This window comes from Nymphaea colorata, chromosome 11, assembly GCF_008831285.2.
Source record: "Nymphaea colorata isolate Beijing-Zhang1983 chromosome 11, ASM883128v2, whole genome shotgun sequence".
Taxonomy (NCBI): Eukaryota; Viridiplantae; Streptophyta; class Magnoliopsida; order Nymphaeales; family Nymphaeaceae; genus Nymphaea; species Nymphaea colorata.
This window is the reverse complement of record NC_045148.1, coordinates 19,637,417-19,658,278: the sequence shown is the minus strand read 5'-3', so window position 1 is coordinate 19,658,278 and position 20,862 is coordinate 19,637,417. Positions and strand designations below refer to the sequence as shown.

At 37.5% G+C, this 20,862-nt stretch overlaps 1 protein-coding gene across 8 annotated transcripts; it reads right to left on the bottom strand.

The window, feature by feature from the left end:
• Positions 1–11,988: 11,988 nt before the first annotated feature.
• On the bottom strand, positions 11,989–19,389 carry LOC116263951 (cysteine-rich repeat secretory protein 38-like). 8 transcript variants are annotated; one of them, XR_007574747.1, is made up of 4 exons: positions 18,378–19,389; positions 14,820–18,306; positions 14,562–14,712; positions 11,989–12,269 (listed from the first exon to the last, which is right to left on the bottom strand). XR_007574747.1 is itself a non-coding variant. In XM_050080611.1 (3 exons), the coding sequence occupies exons 1-2, from the start codon at positions 19,309–19,311 to the stop codon at positions 18,206–18,208; spliced, it is 1,035 nt and encodes a 344-aa protein (XP_049936568.1). In that variant the 5' UTR covers positions 19,312–19,389; the 3' UTR covers positions 11,989–12,269; positions 18,188–18,205. The 8 variants fall into 8 exon arrangements, 1 of the variants encoding a protein (XP_049936568.1); XR_004174744.2 differs by having other exon boundaries at positions 14,562–15,321; positions 16,940–18,306; XR_007574745.1 differs by having other exon boundaries at positions 14,562–17,350; positions 17,437–18,306.
• Positions 19,390–20,862: the final 1,473 nt, after the last annotated feature.

The following is a 20,862-nucleotide window of genomic DNA, read 5'->3' as shown; positions in this document are numbered from 1 at the left end:
AGACACATCTCTGATTTGTAGAATGGCTAATGGTCTAAAGTACTGAACTCTTTTATTGGATCCATTTGCCATTTATGCTGTGGGGAAGCAAGGTGAAGTTTTTTAACCTGTTTGCACTTTGCAGCCTCTCACGGTGCTTTGCTCTATGAGTTTCATTATCTTTTGTAGAGAGTTGCTCTTAAACACTTGCTATGTTAAAAATCATATGATTTTGACAAGTTACATAAACTAAAATATAGATCATATAATTTATTTAAGAATGATGAGGCTCCTCTGTTTTCTTCTTGCTTTATCTGTTGTTGTGCTGATATGATTAATGTTAGAGTGCATTCAACTCGCATATAAAAAAGGAATGGATACTAAAGACTTTGCTTTGTGCATCAGTTGACTGTATCTAATTTCTTTTGTCTTCAACATCAAATATGAAAATTAAATGTTCCTTCAGTTCTATCTGAATAGTCCTTGAAATAAGGCTCAATCAGAAGCTTAATGAGGACCAAGAAAGGCTCATCACAGCATTTTTGTGATGCTCATGTATCTAGCTTAGGTGCCATACATGATGGCCCAAAAAAAACATATACCATTGTTAGCGATGGCTGTACATCCCTAAACCTTAACAACAAATATTCCTTGGAGACTTTCCAGTAAGAAAATTGTCATTCTTTTGTGGAGGTTTGTGTGATGGTTCCTTCTCTATCCATCTTTAGCAGCCTTAAGGCCTTAACTTGAACATCTGGTCCTTGTCTCATAATGAATTACAATAGCTTGCCACATGCTAAATTTTTTTTATCATCTCAGGGGCAAGCCTATAAGGTGAAAATTTATTTTCTCCAGGAGTTTACGTCTAATCATCTGCAAGAGGCAGTTTCAGCTCTCTTACCATTCATGAAAAGGTCTTCTAACTCATTGTGTACAAGTTTGTACATGTCACTGTAAGCATGAAAGAATATAGAAATTTGATGTTACATACTGTTATCCACCACTAACCTTGATGAGCCCTTACAAGAGGAAAACCCAAGCTCCATGCACACAATCATCCCTAATCTCCAGTTTAGGGTTTCTCCTCCCAGAGGAACACCCAATAATTTCTGCGATACCCTAATTACAGCTACGCAACCCTTATTTATACTTGTTCCGGGGTCAGTCTAATGGCCCTGACCTGTGATCCAGGACCTGGTCCCTAACACAGACATAGTGTAGCTTGTTCGTTTGGTTCAAGAAAGACATGTTTAAATTCTTAAGACATCGATGCAGTTCATAGGCTTTTAACTCTACTAATGTATTTGGCCATATAGGAGTATTATAAAATTTCAGGAGCATAAAGATAAAAGGTAAATCAAAATTTTTGCAAGCAAGGTTTAACTTCTTTCAAATAGAAGGATATGCTCTGTTATGTTGTGCTTTAAAACTATTGATTTAGAGTCTAAGCTGCACTCTACTTTTACACACTTAAAGAAATTGTTATGCAATTGGTCTAGAATCCGGAGTTGTTACAATTCTTACTCCAAATCTAATAATTTCAGGTAAATATATCATATTACACTGACATCATGTTCACCTCATCTTTTATCCAGCATTACCAATCAACTTCTATTTGAAAATCTACTATCTATCAAGGTTATGTTAGTGTCGAAATATATTTTGTATGTGACTATGCATCAAATATGTTGCTGTTTAGCAACGGGTTGTGGTCTATTCTTGAATTGAAGCTTGTAATGGGTCCAATAAACCAGGCATTTTAGCATACTGAAAGAAATGTTGCTGATATTGGTTTCAACCAGGCATTCTTAAAGACATTTTTCTGTGCATTATGTTCTTTTCTCTTGTCCTTAGAGTTTTGCAATCAGCTTCACAAGGCCTGTTTTATTTCCTGACAATTGTGCAAGAGATATTTGCTCTTTTGGCTGGTACATTTCATAAGCTTGGTTTCGACTGCATGTTTTGGTCCTATGTGGTACTAATTTTCTGGATGAACCAATTGTTTGTCTTCTTGTTTCAGTTTCTAATAAATTGAAGTATTTTAGAGCAATTTTGTCATATTCTTTTTTTCTTCTAAAACCATTTCACGGATCCTTGATCTTGGCTGTAAGTACTCATTTTTTTCATTCAATCCTCCATTTTTTGTTTTGATTGCAGGAGGTCAAGATCTTAGCCTTCTTCATGATCTATGAGTTGGATTGGGGATTTAGCCATTTAGGAATTGATTCTGAGATGAAGATTGCTTTATCTTTCTCTTTTGTTTTCTGATGACAGAAAAAATAGGACCTTTCTGGGCAGGCCAAGATTTGCTTGCCCAAATAGAGTACTATATGTCTCTACTAGTTATTTGTCAGTCGTGCAACATAGTTCTGCTTTATTTATGAAATTTCCCTTACTCTACTAGAGATGATATGTTCTTTCACATGCCCCTTTCCATTAGTCTTAAACTTTTTGACTGTTTGGATACAAGGCTAGCTAAACTACATGAATATGAGAGAATTAGAATTGTTTCTGGGAGAATCAGATGCTAAGCTGCTAATATGAGAAAATAGAATTGTTTCACCAGACTAATCTCTGGGATTAATGACAATTATTGTACCAGAAAATTTCTAGATATGTAAGAACGTGTTATTTATTTATTTTCTCTATTTTGACCGGAAATGGCTTGTGGAGCTTTTTGATAAGAAAGAATCAGGCGTGCTCAAATACACTTATTTTTAAATATGCTTATGTAACTTTTTTATAATTTTGAATTGTATAAACAATATCTTTTATAGAATAATTACTTATTTTTATGTTCTCTCTCTCTCTCTCTCTCTATATATATATATATATATATATATATAGAATAATTACAATGGCCATGACTTTTTCGGTTTTTCCATGGCTAATGTACAAGTAATTGTGGCTGTTGCGAATAATGGCCACAGCCGAAGGTAAAACCATGGCTAGTGGTCTAGGTAAATCATGGCTGGTTGATGCAATAGCCACAGTCACAGAAAATGCAATTAAAAAAAAACCTAAAAAAAATTCGATAAATATGATTGCCATTTAAAACATAAAAAATGTTAAAAATGAAAAAACCTTAAAAAGATGTGTTTTTTTGCCTTTTTTCCTTTTATTTCATGTTTTTTTAATGCCAAACAGTTTTTTTTCATTTTCTAATTTTTATTTGTTTCAAATCTACTTATTTTTTATGTTTGTGTTAATAGTTTCTCACTTATTTTATTTTTCCCTCAATTTTAGTTTTTTTTAAAATTTTTTAAAATTTACTGTATTTTTTCTGTTTTTTCTCATTTTTTTAAGCTCTCCATATTATGCCCGAGAAAAACCTCCCTGTTTAAAACTCGAGGAAACTTTCAAAACCATGACAAAATGTTAATAGCCACAAGGGCTTTCGCACAGTCACCTTAGTTAACAGCCACAAGAAAGGCCATGGCTGAAAATACTTTCAGTCACAGTTTTTGGGACTATTAGCCATGCTTTTAACTGTGGTTAATGACCCTTTTTGTTGTAGTGGTATCAATCCATGAGAGTTGCAGGTAAGGCTAGGCATCGGGCCGGGCCGGCCCGTTAAAAATATAAAAAACGAGACCTGACATTATAAACGGGCCAGCCCGAGGCCCGGCCCGTTTAGAAACGGGCCGGGCCGGGCTTTTTCGAGTTAAAGGAGTTGAAGAACATGGGGAGGGAGACAGGTGAGCTTGGCACCGGCGACCCATAGAAACGGAGGCTTAAGTTGTAGCGGTTTTCAGATGACAGGGGTGAAGAGATATAGGGGAATGGTCATGTTCTGGCAGACCTCGGGCAATGCGCATTGCTCGACTACCTCAACATTTAGTTTTTTTTTTAAAAAAATAATGATGTCGGGCTTCTCGGGCCGTCGACGATGACAACGGCAGGCCCGAGCCCGGCCCGTTAATTACCGGGCCGGGCTGAGCCCGTTAACCTCAGCCCGGAAATCATTATTTCAAGGCCCGGGCCCAGGCCCGTAACGGGCCGGGTACCCGGTGGTGGTCCGGCCCGTTGCCCAGGCTTAGTTGCAGGGGACAATGTTGGTTATCTCCCTCAATCTCTTGTCAATCTCTTAGGAAAATTGATGGATCGGGAGTAAAATTTGTTTTATGGGGTTTCAGGGTTTATTTCGTGGGAGATATCGTACTTCATTCTGATGGCTTTCAATCCTTGAAGTTTTTAGGAGACGAGGTCGGTTATCTCTCTCTTTCTCGTCCTTGGTAGCATCGCGTGCAGCCTTGTAGGTATATTGTGTTAATTTATTAATAATCTCACAGGTTAATTGATGGATCATAAGCCAGACTACTTTTTTGGGGTTATGGGGTTTATTTCATGGATGATGTACCAACAAGGTTTTAACGGCTCAATGTGACCTTGTTTCTCTTTCTCGTCTATTTACAGGAGACAAGGTTGGTTATTTCTCTCTCTCTCTCTCTCTTTCTCTCTCTCTCTCTCACTCTCTCTTGTCTTCTTCAGTGTTGTGTTCATTGTAGGTATTATGTTAATTTGTTAATAATCTCATGGGAGAAATGATGAGTTTTGAATCAGATTCCCTTTTCCGAGTTTTGGGGTTTATTTCATGGAAGCTCTCTTACCGCTTCAACAATGACTTTTTTGTTTCGTAATCGGTATAGCCTCCTTTTTATGTAGTTCTTGCTTTCCAGATCGCAATAATGAGGAACTGAAATGGGTATTCCTGCTTCAGCTGCAAGAGATGAAATTCTACATCATCATCTCAAAGAGGAGAACAAAATGAATCTTCGATGTGTCTTACTATTGTCACAAAGATTGCAATGTTTTCAAGTTATTGTGACAATATCACCAAAAAACTGGTGAAACGAAAAAATGGGAATTCATCCCACATTTGAAATGGATACTGTGATAATTTTTTCTAGATTTTTTGTTCCTTTTTTAAATCAAAACATTCTTTGATACATCTTACGCTTTATTTTCATTTTTGTCCATTTTAGAGTTTGAAGAACTATTTCTGAATATCATTTTTGTTTGAAATTAGCAGAAAGTCTATCTTGGACTCCTGAGATTTTCTAGAAAAAAGATCCTTTTAGTTGATTCCAGAGAAATCGGTTGGTGATGAAAACACGAGAAATGGTATTTGTGACAATGATGTTAGCAAGTAATTCCAGCTGACTTTGATTTTGGAATTTTCCAGGCTTGTATAATTCTTTTGCCCTTTCAAATATCTTTTTTATATGATTTACTTACTCCACTCAGCAGCAAGCATCCAGTTTCCTTTGTCGACTGTTTTCATGGTTCCTGGCATTCCTGTTAATCCAACACGTGCCCAAACAAGCTTTGAAAGGTCAGATCTCATGGTGCTGGATTAAGTTAATTATATTGTGAATATAAGTTTGTTCCACCATTTTTCTTTGATTTGGCTTTCTTTCCTAGTACTCCCCTGTACAAATTTTTAAGCCCTTTACTCTGCTACTTCCCCCCTTCTATTATGTAAATTCTTCAGCTTGTGCCATTTACATTATCAATCCTGATTTTATTAAATATTGTTCATTGTGGTTCATTCATAAAGAAACACTACCCTTGTAGTTATGATGGACAACGTGCTCAACTTTCACAAATTAATGGATGGTTCCATAAAAGTCTTCTCTCGGAGTGGGGAAGAAACAAATTCAAGATGGAATTTGGTAAAGAAAATCAAGGAGTCATCCAAAACAAGCAGCAGAGACTTATATTTTGGATGTGGAGGTGATAAGTTCCTTCTTGATGGCCAAAAGTTTTTACAGTTTGTCCTCTTCCCATCTGGCTGATAGAACAAATTTTGCTCCATGAATGTCTTTGTACTTTTGTTGTTCCAATTTTTCTTGCAATTGTAGCGTTAAGGGGCTGTTGGGCACCAGTAACGAATTGCTACTGTCCAGTAAAACAGACTTAAAAAGTGAGACAGATGCATGGAACCCTGTAATGTAGCGTTCTATGAATCTACACCAAATTTTGGGGCAGAATCACTGGACAATAACAATCTGTAATTGGTGCCAAAAGGTGCCTAAAGGACTATGATTGACACATTGGTGGCTTACACCTTTTCAAAGATGAGTCTGTCACTAAGAGCCATGGGGCAATCTAGTAACTTCTTTTCCTTTCACTTGATAAAAAGTATTCTGGAAGGTAGAACTTTTGCTGATGAAGCATGTGTTCCCTTATCACTTGATAAAAGTCTTCTGGAAGGTCGAATGCTGCTGCTGTAAGTTTGTATCACAAAAACTTTGGTAGTAAAAGAATCAAATATTTTCATAAAGCCAACTGGAACAAAGAATGCTTGTAATAGATAAGTAGTGATACGCGCATTAACATGTTGAGGTTATGTTATAGGTTGGATTACCTGTGCATTTTGCATCATAACACTAGTGGCTCTTATAACAATCAAAAATTATGATTTTCCATAAAATCAACCGGCATTGAAGAAGTTATGTATTAATTGAGTCATAAACACATTAGAATGTCGACAGTATATTTAAACTGTCTTTGTTACAGTATGTTTAAACTGTCTTTGTTCATGTACTTAGAGTGGTCTGGTTTTGGTTCCTGAGGTAAGTGGTCTGTGATATGCATATGGTAAAACCAGTACCGAAATGAGTGTATATATATATATATAGAGAGAGAGAGAGAGAGAGACGTATGTTTGAATTTTTCATTCCTTACATGATAACTGAAAGGGATATTCCTTCTTGTGGTGGGGGAGGTGTTGGATTGAGGTTGAGGGAGAGAGAAGCCTTCAACTTTTTCTATTCATTAAATGATTTTTATACAAAGCTATAGCACTTGCCATCTGACAATATGGTGCAGATACTGAGCCACATATTCATGTAGAATTCTTACGCATTTGAATAATGATGTTAGTGCTATCTGCCAATTATTATGTTGACAAAAATTTTAAATTTAAGCCATTGATATATTACAGTCTTTGTTTCCACAATGAGATTCTCATGTTGGCTGGGAATTTTTTATTTTCCTTATTTTCTCTTTTATAGCCTGAAGGTGATGAAGAATTTTTGTAAATACTTAAAAAAAATTCTTCTTATGTGTTAAAATTTTGTGTATAAAACTTCATTCAGGCTTATTTAAGGGTTTGGAAATGTTTCTCTAACAATTTGTGCTGTAATAGTTCGAGTTCTTTTGTTTAAAAAGTTGGATTTTTTTTGCTTATCACGTGGTTGTAGTAGGCCGAAAAAATGGGAATAAGATCAGGCCCTTTCTTACTGGCGCTTCAGCAACAGCTGATGTCTGTAGCCAACCATGTCCTTGTCATCGAAGGTGGTATCATTGGGCTTTTCATCTGAAATTGAGTTTCCTTGCCTTGGTCTTTGGAAGTGATGAAATAAAATTTACTTTTCAGTTTTTTTTTTCCCTTCTAAAGTATGTGATTCATTTAACCGGATAACTTTTTTTTTTTTTGCTGCAAGGTTTGATGAACGTTCAAAACCATCTCATCAATCGTAGTTCACTGGTAAGAATTTCATGCATTATATGCTTTAATTTTATTTAGCTCGGCTTTCCTTTGGTCCTAATATGTGATTGATGTTCTGAAAGCATCTATAGTGCAGCTACATGTGCCTTTTTTTTTTTATGTGGTTCTCAAGGCAATTTTCTTTGGCAACTTAAAAAATGAATGGATTAACTCCTTTTGGGTCATAATTATGCTATTGGAAGAACCGATGAAGTACTTGAATCACCACAATATATTCCAGAGATATGATAGAGAAAATATGGATTCACGCCCTCATGGGTAGCGAACTGCACTATATATGTTTTATAATAGGGTAAATTACTAACTTGCTCGTAGAACAAATACAATAATAATACCCTTCAGAATGTGATATTTTTGAAAAATATCGTGATATTTACAAAAAATGAAAAAAAAGGAGAAAAAGTCAGGATATTTTGAAAAAACTTGAAAATTGATTTATAACAATTTTAATGTGATTTTTCATTTCTTTTCATTTGTTTTATTTATTTATGATTTTTGGAATGTAAATCTGATAAATCTGATGTGCTGCTATTTTGCCTATGGATAAAAGCATTGCAAGCTAAGTTCCACACGCTCCAATTTCCAAATGGTGCCACCACACCCATGTCAACATGGTGCGGGTGCAGGTGCAGATTCACCCCCAAAACAGAACTGAAATCCGTTTGATTGAGTCTGGAGCGGTCAGCAACACAAAGATTTGGATATGGAGTTGTGATTTCGGTTGGCTTTGGATCTAGGGCTTCGTTTTGGTCATGGAGTTGGGATTTGGATTTAGGGAGCTATTAGGCTTCTATATCAGCTTTATAAAACATATACCCAAAAATTCTTGAAACTCATTTATCGCTAAAGCAAAGCCCTAGATCCAAATGAAGGTTCCTGCCCAAAACAGTCATAGATCCAAATTCAGACACAAATCTCAGTTTCATATCTAAAATAGAGCTCCAAATTCATATCCAGATCCAAATACCAGGCCCTAGACCGAAAACAGACCTTAAATCCAAACAAAATCCAAATTACAGCTCTAAATCGAAAGTGGATCCAAATTTTAAAACTTGATCCACAATACCAGAACATGGTCCAAATCTTAATTCTGGACGCATTTGATTCCTTCCTTCAATCCAATTCAAACCTGGTCCAATACCCGAATTCAAGATACGTAAGGGTTCGGTTTAGATCTGGATAAGAACCTCAAAATCATATTTGAATTCAGGTTTTTAAGGAATTGGATCTAAATTAATTTTAGACTGAACAAAGAGTCCAGAATTGAAATTTCGAGTATTGGTTTTAGTATTTGGATGTAATTTAAAGCTGTCATTTGGATCTGGTTTGGATTTACAGATCTGTTATGGATCTGAATTTGATAGATCTTGATCTAAATTTGAAATTTGGACTCATTGAGTCTCAAATTGTGACTCCAACACAAATTCTAAAATTAACATTTCGATATCAGCCTAAAATTTGGATCTGGATTTCTTTTGGATATGAAAATCGGAGCTGGAATTTGGATCTAGGGAGCATTAGATCCAAATCCAGGTCCAATGGATTTCTTTTGGATATGAAAATCGGAGCTGGAATTTGGATCTAGGGAGCATATTAAATATATATCCAAAAATTGAAACTGGAATTTGGATCCAAACCCAATCCAGATCCAATGATGCAGCACTTTAGATCTAAATTTCAATAGGATCGAAACCAAAGATCCAAAATATATATCCAAAAATTGAAAATGGATATTCGCCACTTATTAGGATGTTGAATTTAGAAATGAAATTCAAAGTTGGATCTATATTAAATATTTGCAACTTGGATCTTGGGTCTGGATCAGGTTTGAATTGGATGGAAGGCACAAACTGGGCTCAAGGGATCTGGATTTTTGTGAATCCGGTTTTAGGATTTGGATATGGATCATTATTTTAGATAGAGAATGACATTTGGATGCTCAGCTTCGGGCAAGGAGCTGGGGCTTTGGATCTACATTTAGATCTAAAGCTCTATTTTTGGTAGCAACACAGAGATTTGGATCTAGGGATTTGGACCTAGAACTCATAATTAGATCCAAAATTTTGATATAGGGATTTGGATATGATGGATAATTGCTTTAGGGAAATTTGATTTAGATCTGGATTTGGATGCAGGGGCTTTGTTTTGTGCGTGAGTTGGGACATCCCGTTGGCAGCTAAATTAGATCCATATACAAATCCAAATTCTAAAACCAGATTCACAACAGAACTTTAGACCTATCCAATATGATCTTGAATTTAGATATAAAAATCAGATTCGGATATGAAGCTCAAATTTGGGTTGGGCTCAAGGGATCTACGGATCTGGATAAAATGTAATTTGGATCTACGTTAGATTTATCCAAATTAAAATTGTAAAACCAAATTCACAAAAGCACTTTTGATCTAAATTTCAATTCTGGACATTTCATATCTCCCTTCAATCCAATACAAACTCAATCTGGATAGGGTGCTTTGGATCTAGATTTGAATATTTTGTGAATCCAATTTTTTAATTTGGATTTGGATCGAGCTGAAAATAGAGATTTGGATCTAGGGATCTGGATCAATCCAATGCGAACTCGACCGAAACCCAAGATCCAAAATATATCCAAAACTGAAAATGGATATTTGCCACATGGATTGAATTTAGATATGAAATTCAGATTTGGATATGAACCTCAAATTTGGATCTTAAATAAATATTTGCAACCATTAAATTTTGGATCTTGGGTATGGATCAGGTTTCGCACAAACTGGGCTCAAGGGATCTGGATTTGATTTTTTTGTGAATCCGGTTTTAGGATTTGGATTTGGACGCTCAGCTTTGGGCAGGGAGCTGGGGGTTTGGATCTACATTTGGATCTAAAAGCTCCACTTTTGGAAGTAAAACAAAGATTTGGACCTAGAAGGTCAATCTAGATGAGACAGATCCCTAAATCCAAACCATCCAAGTGACAACTCTAAATTATATCCGTATTCAAATCCAGATTCTAAAACTGGATTCACAATAGAACATTTAATTTGTGCTTTCACTCCAATACGAACTCGATCTAAACCCGAATCACAACAAAACTTTAAATCCATACCTTGATCCAAATCTCAATTCTGGACACCTTGTTTTGTCTAAAATTCTTAATTTAGTTCATATTCCTTCTTTTTACCCCAACCAAATCTAAATTATATCCGTATTCAAATCCAGATTCTAAAACTGGATTCACAATAGAACATTTAATTTGTGCTTTCACTCCAATACGAACTCGATCTAAACCCGAATCACAACAAAACTTTAAATCCATACCTTGATCCAAATCTCAATTCTGGACACCTTGTTTTGTCTAAAATTCTTAATTTAGTTCATATTCCTTCTTTTTACCCCAACCAAATCTAAATTTTTCATAAACAAATCTAAACTGAACAAAGATATCGATCTAGATTTCAGGTTTGAATTGGACCAGGGATTTGTTTCAGGCTTTATAATTTCAAGAATTTTTGGCTGATCTATAGAAGCTTAAAGTTCCTTACATCCAAATCCCTGTTCTAGGTCCAAAACAGTCTTAGATCCAAAATGCACTCCGTGAAATGGTTTTAGAAGAAAATAAGAATAGACCACAACCCCCTGCTAAACAACCAAATCCAAACCCCTTTCAGTATGCTAAATGCCTGGCTTATTGGATCCATTACAAGCTTCAATTCAAAGAATAGACCACAACCCCCTGCTTAACAACATATTTGATGCATAGTCACAACAAAATATATCTCGGCACTAAACATAACCTTGATAGAACATATCCTTCTCTTCATTTACCTTTTATCTTTATGCTCCTGAAATTTTATAATAGTCCTACATGCTCAAATACATTAGTAGAGTTAAAAGACTATGAACTGCATCTCTGTATTAAGAATTTAAACGTCTTTCTTGAACCAAACGAACAAGCTACACTACGTCTGTAACATCAAATTTCTATATTCTTTCATACTTACACTTTGGCATGTACAAACTTGTTCACAATGAATTCGACCTTTTCATGAATGGTAAGATACCTGAAACTCCTGGAGAAAATAAATTTTCACCTTATAGACTCGCCCCTGAGATGATAAAAAAATTTTAGCATGTGGCAAGCCATTGTATTCAAGTTAAGGCCTTAAGGCTGCAAAAGATGGATAGAGAAGGAATCATCACACAAACCTCCACAAAAGAATAAAAATTTGCTTACTTGAAAGTAGATCAAACATAGACAAAAAGGAAACTGATCACCATAACAAAGGCAAATCATCCTCTGGTTCAAATGGAGCTGAGATTGATTCACATAAAAATTTGGTGAAAACAGTAATCTCAGAGTAATTATGGAGCTGAATTGAGCCCGATTCAGGGACTAAGAACCAACCTGCACCAAAAAAAAAAAAAGAAAAGAAAAGAAAGAAAAAGCATCAATACCATCCAGAGAAAATCAACTAGAAGATTAAACTAGTATCAAGATCCACATGCCTATAGCTTTAACGACCAAAGGATTGTTGCACGAGCTTGGAAATGATTCATCGATATAGAATTCCATACTGCCTTCATTACCAAAGCTGCTGCCCTTTTAGATATTGAATCCAATTGCATTACTTTAATGTCCTTTTCTCCTTCACATATAATTAATCACCTCTTTGAATGAAAGCTGTGTTTTCTGAAAAGTGAACCATACTTGATGCTTGGCAAAATTCTAATGTCATATCTCTTGAAACTTGAAAATGCCAATGTTCCTTGCAAAGTACGAAGCACCACTCCTCTGTGTAGATCACACCAATAAACAAGATATGTCATAAAAGACTTGGTCACAATTAGCATACATTATATATAGAAATGCCTGATTTTTATTACATCTCAGTAGGATAACATACTCAAATTTTGGTTTAGTTATGAATGTATATCATCATGACTGCATACAATCATAATATGTACATGACTGCCTGCATTGATAATACTATTTAAACACCGGATCCTCACTTCAGCATTTTCCATTGTCAAATGGGCTTGCAACGACCAGCTGAGGGAGGGTCTGATCTTTGGATTTTGAAATATAAGTGATCTAAGATCAAATTTTGTGGACTCTAAAACAATGGAGTATAGAAAGCATCTTTTATCATGTAAACACAAAAAAAAATCTGCTTGACTTGCATCTTGTTTTCTAATATAGCAGCATATTTTTGGAATTCTGAAAAATCTCCAAGGAATATTCGTTCTTAAGATTTAGGGGTGTACAACCATGGCTAGTGGAAAAAATGGTAATTTTCTTTTTTGGGCCATGATGTATGACACCTAAACTAGACACTTGACCAACACAAAAATGCAGCGATGAGCCTTTCTTGGTCCTCATGGAGCTTCTGGTTGAGCCTTATTTCAAGGACTAACAATTACTTTTCATATTTTCTTTTCAAGACTTCAAAAATTAGATACAGTCAACTGATGCACAAAGCAAAGTCTCTAATATCCATTCCCTTTAATATAACTAAAGGCATAAAATCAACCATGCTCCTGATTTGCGAGTTAATGTACTAACATTATCATATCAGCAGAAATGTAACGGATAAAGCAAGAAGAAAATAGAGGAGCCTCATCATTGCTTAAATAAGCTATATGATCTATATTTTAGTTTATGTAACTTGTCAAAATCATATGATTTTTAACACTAGCAAACATTTAGCAGCAGACTCTCTAAAGAAACTCATAGAGCAGAGCACTGTGAGAGGCTGTAAAGTGCAATCAGGTTAAAAAACTTCACCTTGCTGCCCCACAGCCTAAATACTTTAGACCATTACCTATTCTACATCAGTAATGTGTCTACCACTGTATTTCATTTCATGGCCTATAACAAGCAGATATGAAATGGTCACCCATCTTTTGGTGACATAATCATCCCTTCATTTCTAGCTTGTCTAATGATGAAAAACTGAACTAATAAGCTGCATGACAAGCAAGTCCCCCTGCTGCTTCCTTGACAGCCAAAGCCGATGGGCCACAGGGAATGCTAACAACTATATGCCTGTGAACTTTTGTTTATCAATTTTTGTCCTTCCAGTTCTTCATCTTTTCTCGATAGACAGAATTTGTGGTTGATATGAAAGTGTGACAACTGCATTTCAGGCTTTTAGCTGTTAAAAACAAATTGTACACTTGATTGTATGACCTTTGTATATATCTGTCACATTTGTATTTGCAAATTGATATTGATGCAATCATTCTTTATGTGCAGGGTAAGAAGATTTTATGTGTCATCTGATCACTATGCGAATTTCCCTTGAAAAAGTTCAAATACAATTTCTCTATCCTAAATGCATACACTTTCATGCTCAACATGATTCGTGTCCACTACCACTAACAACATCAGGAGCTTCAGAAAAGAACATATGCAGGACAGCATGGATATCATGTTCTCTAATTTCCAAAAAAACATGAAGACCAAAATCAAACAGCAAACACAAAGTACAAAGTCATGAAGGAAAAGAAAAAAACAAAAAAAAGGTGACACTGCTTATTAAGGAAGCTAGGGTTTTCTGAACAAGAGAGAGAGAGAGAGAGTCCTTGCACCCCCATCGGCAACATTGACCCTTTTTTTCTGCTTCTCCCTATCCAACATAAATCGTCAAGTGGAGGAACTCTCTCTCTTTAACCATTCCTTAATGTTTTCCCCATGAATAAATCCACCGGCATTCTTGAGGCTTGATGAGAAGAACTTTACAAGTGAGAAAACGACATTCCTTCCGATCTCGTGGTCTAGGATAAGATCGCGTTCTAGTGGGCAGGGTGGGTGCCTCTGTTTGCTCTCTGCTTCATCAATAGATGAGGGAATCAAGTGGAGGAAAGGAGTCCTGGCTCTCTCGTACTCCTTCTCATATTCAAGAACCTCGTCATGTTGGAACGCTGCAGAAGGAGGGAAGCAACAGAAAGGCGAGGTACATTCACTGCATCACAGACGCCGATCCCTCTCTCTCTCCCTTGAAAATATTTGCCTCCCCTTATTATCTTACACAAGTATTCAGCTAGAAGAGGAATAACTTTTACCATTTTATCCACCACATACCTTTCCATGGGAATGATCGTGGCAGAAGCTATCTTCTATTGTAGTCGACCCACGAGCAAGATGAACCAAGTAAAAGAGAATCGAGGATAGGCATTGACGCTCTGCTGGTATATCTCCCATAAAATACATCCAGAAACACCAAGAAAGGAATCTGACTCAAGATCCCTCAATTATCCCATAAGATTATGAATAATATAACAAAATATCTACAAAGAACGCAACACTGCCATATGGATGAGAGAGCAAGAGATGACCGACCTTGTCTTAAAAGAGAATCGAGGATCAAATCGCTTCAAGATTGAAGCCCACCAAAATGGTGAACAAAGTAATAGAAGCATCGATGGCGTTGAAACCCTGCTACCTTGTCTCCGGCAAATCGCTTCAAGATTGAAGCCCACCAAAATGGTGAACAAAGTAATAGAAGCATCGATGGCGTTGAAACCCTGCTGGTATCTGCATATGAGCCATGAGACGCTGGAGACACCCGACGTCGCCATGTCCATGAGATTATCGTTCCACTCCTTCTGATCCTCGCTAACGGATGAAAGTGGCAGCGGCGGCCACCATTAGCCTCTGCACATACTCTGTCATTCCCAAATGACATCCCTTCTGCGCACACTCGGGGGGAGGGCAGAGAGAGAGAGAGAGACCGCTGGTCGGCGCACATTTGTTTAAATTGGTGAACGGCCTCCATTTGACTTCCAACGGCTCTCCAATCGTGCTGTTCACAGAACTTGCTGGCTCCACGACCCCACGTGCTCTGGTGGTCAAAATTTAAAAATGTCTCCATTCATCGACGTGTTAATTAAATGAAACCCGCAATGCCCGGGCCATTGTTAACATTCTCGTGGACCTCTTCTTTAGTGTTTGATCCGCAATAAAGTGGCCAAGCTCGGGTTCCATATATTAGTTATAAGTTAGCAAACATGAATAAATAAAACAAATAAATAAAAAACAAATAAATAATAATAAAATGTCCAAACAAATAGATGGGATGGATGAGGTTTATTTTAGCTCCAGTTCATCTATTTGTTTTTCTTCAACCCAGCTACTCTTTGTTAGTTTTGTTTCTTTTTCGACTTTTTTTTTGTTTCTTTTTTCAACTTACAACTGTTTGGTTTTTTGTACTAATTTTGTTTCTTTTTCGACTTACAACTGTTTGGTTTTTTTGTACAAATTTGTTTTTTTTTCGACTTACAACTGTTTGGGTTTTTTATACTAAGCGATTAATATTATTGTATCCGATCGACCTGGCATCAAATCAAATCTTCTCATGATGATAAATTGTAGCATGACAAGCAAGTCCCCACGCTGCTTCCTTGACAGCCAAGGCAGATGGGCCGTAGGGAATGTTAGCAACTATATGCCTGTGAACGTTTGCTTATCAATTTTTGTCCTTCCACTGAAAATAATTCTTCTTTCCAGTTGTTGAACTTTTCAGTTCTTCATCTTTTCTCGATAGACAGAATTTGTGGTTGAACTTTTGCTTATCAACTACATTTCAGGCTTTCAGCTGTTAAAAACAAATTGTAGACACTTGACAGTATGACCTTTGTATACATCTGTAGTATTTGTATTCACAAATTGATATTTTATGCTATCATTCTTTACGTGCAGGGTAAGAAAATTTTATGTGCAATCTGATTACTATGCAAACTTCCCTTGAAAAGGCTCAAATACAATGATCTCTATCCTAAATGCATACACTTTCATGCTTAACATGATTCGTGTCCACTACCACTAACAACATCTGGAGCTTCAGAAAAGAACATATGCAGGACAACATGGATATCTTAAATTTACCCGCCAAGAATAGGAATCCAGCAGTACATACCAAGGATAACTATCATATTCTCTAATTTCTAAAGAAAATGAGGACCAAAATCTAACAGTAAACAGAAAGTACAAAGTCAAAAAGGAAAAGGAAAACAAAAAAAATGACACCGTGGCCGCTTTCATCTCAAGCTCATGAAGCCGATTATTGAGCCCATTGAATATGTTGATGTTCTGGTGATCTTACCAAGTTACTTCAGGCTCCACTCTACGTGATTAATCAGAAGTCCATTATTTCAGTAGGAAGCTTCTTGCTTTGGTGAGTTAAAAATTGCACCAATACAGCCGCAGACTTCATACTCATGCACTAAATATCTAACAAATTCAGTAGGTATGAATAACCTCATGAAGCAACGAACAGCAAGGCTTAAGAGATGCAATGGGGAAAAAAATGCACAAAACACAAAAGAGATCTGTCGCATTCCTCGGCTTAAAATCCAAAGCCACAGCAATGAAGGAAGCTAGTGTTTTCCGAACGAGAGAGAGAGAGAGAGAGAGAGAGAGAGAGAGAGAGAGAGAGAGAGAGAGAGAATTTATCCTCACACCTCCTTGCACCCCCATCGGCAACACTGACCCTTTTTCTGCTTCTCCCTGTCCAACATAAATCATCAAGTGGAGGAACTGTCTCTCTTCAGCCATTCCTTAATGTTTGCCCCATGAAAAAATCCACCGGCATTCTTGAGGCTGGATGAGAAGAACTCTAAAAGTGAGAAAACAACATTGCTTCCGATCTCGTGGTCTAGGATAAGATCGCGTTCGAGTAGGCAGGGACGCCTCTGTTTGCTCTCCGCTTCACCAACAGCTGAGGGAATCAGGTGGAGGAAAGGAGTCCTGGCTCTGGACTCCTGGCTCTCTTGCAGTCCTTCTCATCGACAAGAACCTCGTCATGTTGGAAGGCTGCAGAACTAGAGAAGCACGGAAAGGCTATCACAGACTGCCGATCCCTCTCTTTTTCCCTTGAAAACATTTGCCTCCTCTTATTATATTATAAAAGTATTCTGCTAAAAGAGGAACAACTTTTACCATTTTATCCACCACAGACCTTTTCATGAGAATGATCGTGGCAGAAGCTATCTTTTATTGTCTTCGACCCACGAGCAAGTAAAAGAGAACCAAGGATACGCATTACGCTCTGCTGGTATCCTTCATTTCAGCTATCATCTATAAACCAAGGATGGCACTACTATGACATCCGTTAAAGTATGAATTAACCAAATACAAATTTATGAAACAAGTTGGTGTCATCTCGTCATGGTCGTCATGATTCGATTAATTCCCATACAAGTCAATCTTCTTAGTCAGACCAAAGAACTTACCAGCCCAGCGTTATAACTCCTATTAAAAGACGATAACTACAATCTCCGAAATGATGACGACCCAAATGATGCTTGGACATTTAGGAACTGAAAGTTGAGTGGACTAATGACGTTGGACGACGAGGCCGTTCTCGTGAGAAGCAACCATTAACAACCGGAGTCTGCCTGAGTGCTGTTGGCTGTTAAAAAACCATAAGAGGAACAAGGAGAAACAGCAAGAATTTACGTGGTTCTTACAATCAAAGAGAGAAGGGAGATTTATACACTTTGATTTTGGCGAGCCAAGAGAACGGTTATGCAAAAGGGAGAATTTCTTTCCCTTATCTGATCAATCGTAATATGCTTGCCAATCTTGATGTCAATCTTCCTCCATAAATCTCGTAACATTGGCAACAACAAAAAAGAACAAAGAAATACACTGACAGATCACACATGAAAAAATCACACGACATAAACTTGTAATATGATCAAACAAACCGATTATGGTGGGCCTAGTTATAACCACGACGGCATCGCGAGTAGATCTGTAGTCGTGAACGCAAAAGTAATGATGGTTATTATAGCCACAGATGTGCCGCTTGAGTGGTTCCGCTTGTCTGCAAAGGAGAAATATTAGCAGAAAGAGAGAGAGAGCTGAAAAGAACAAAGAGAGAGAAAGAGGACTGGCCTGATGTAGTAGTGTTGGATGTTACAGGTGCTGAATTGGGCGGAGGAGTTAATACGCTTGGCTCTGGACTTGATAGAGGTGCTGAATTGGGCGGGAGGGATGGGCTTGGGCTTGAATCTGCTGGAGGTGGCGGAGGAGAAGGGATTGAAGTTGTTGTGGTTTCATAAAAGAGCTTCGTATCGTACCTCAAACGGCAACTTCCGGTGACAATTTCACAGCCGGTTGAATGATCGCAAAACTCCGTTGTTGGTATCTGGGACCTGGTGGTGTCCAAACACTGCTTACAATCAGCAACGCTGGTATCTCCGGTACACTGCACTAGCCCGTATATTGTCTGCAGATCGGTGTAGAGGATGTTGCCCGTGGCAAACATTAACTTTGAAGCTGGCTCTCTTGGTGTTGTTGCTAGAGAAGTTAGATTCTGAAGCAGACTGCCCAGCTGCTCGTTGAAGGACTCGTCAGCCACCACGTCATCGTTCCAACTATTATACCCAGAATGTGCGACATCGAGGATACCAAAGAAGTCGGTGTTGGAGTAGCGGAGCTGGCAGTTTTCATACCATATGATGGCTTCCATGGGGTGGGTGCAGTCTGTGTCGTTGACCTTTTGGGTCGAAGTGTCGATGCACTCCTTGCAGGTATTCTGACCAACGTCGCCCCTGCACTGCGCCATGGCATACACTCTATCCGATCCTTCCCCCTGTGTGGCATTGGAGAAACCAAGGGGATTGACATCCGCTATCAAAGTGGCAAAGGCGAGGCGCATGTTCGTTTGAAACTCGCTTCCGTCAATGTAATTGATGTCCGTGTTGCAGTAGCTATCAATATAGTCATTGCTGCTCATTGCAGGGTCGACGCGGAAGGAAAGGAGGAGGAAGAGGACGAGGAGGGGGAATCCGATCTTCATCCTTAGCACCATTACAGAGTAACCCATCTCAAGTTCTCCTAGCTAGGGAGCCTCATAAACATGATTGGTTGTGTGTAGGATACGGAGAGATGAATGTGTAAGGAGATATTGTTTCATTTCCGTTGGCATGTATTCTGAACCCTTGACCATTAAAGGGAATTCATTATGCACCTCGCTTCGATTGGCATCTATCAGCATAAAGGATGGACGGGAACAAGTGGTTGTAACAGCCAAGGATGGGTAGAATAAGAAAAGTCAAGAAAGGTGGAGATGTAAACAAATCGAATCCGTCAATGTCAGCAAACTGAATCCGTCAACAAAAAAATATACGTGCTGTAAGGAGACCGAAAATGTCCACATTTTATTCCCTTTCCGAATTTTTTTTACCCCATTTTCAGGTTGTCCACATTTTCAATTTTTTTTACCACATTTTATTCCCTTTCCGAATTTTCTCCTTAGAAGGTTTACGCTGTCAGAGTGGCACTTCCACAAGTCAAATTAGTTGAAAATTGTTTGCATAAAAGTTTCTAGATGCCACTCGACAGTCCATGATCTTCTTTCGTCCTATTAATTATGAACGAGACATAAACGTTAATCTCATCTGAAATTGACTGTCGCACAAGGTAAACTTATTACTTGCTGAAGTGCCTCGAAAGTTGATCATGGCAGATAGCACAAATAATTAAATTAGAAATCAAACCACCTCAGGCAATAACATGTACGGCATGAGTATTTAGAAACATAAACTATTCTAGCATCAGCCTCCATCCTAAACAAGTTTGGAAGGCGCTAACAAAATGGCAATAAATGGTGGAGGATTTAACACAAATGTCGACAGGTGAATCAAACTAAATTGATTGTTACGACAGAAGATGAAGTTGTCCACCTTATTTGCAGACTGACATTTCCTTTGTCCAACCAATGTCATCGCTATTTTCAGCATTCTTTTGAGTTTAGGATACCTCAGAAAGCTCAATAACCATAAAATTCAAACCACTGATATTTGAAACAAGGTAACCCCGAAGCTAAAAAAGAAAGAAAAAATAAAAGGAAAAATTGCATCTGAGCATTATTGAAATCCTATAGCTAGCAGGCGCAACATAACGATCAGGTGTCTCTGTGCATGCATCTAAATATTTAAAAGTTCCAATGTACATGCTTTTTTCTGAATGGTACACCCTTTTCTCATAATAGTCTACCATTTCCTGTCATTCGTCTACTCTTTACTGTTCGGTGTTCACAGTTGGATACGATAAGTTTATAAAAGTCTTCGTGTGCTTCTGACCACAAAAGCGCTCGCGTTCTCATCCTATCGCATTAATGTATCCAGCGGATGTTTCATTGGAACTTATTCCATAACCTCCCATTGCTAAAGAATTTATCGTGAGGTCCCCGCCCTTCTTCACCAAGGTTTAGTGCATTGTGGGTGTGCAACTGATGAGCACTTGGGTTTTCCCTTTTAATCTATGGTCTGCTTATAACAAGTCTAAATTTTTTTATTATACGGTTATAAGTGGTTTCGGTTGATGTATTGGTAGCGGAAGAAGCTGTCAAAATTAACTCAAACGGATTGTTATA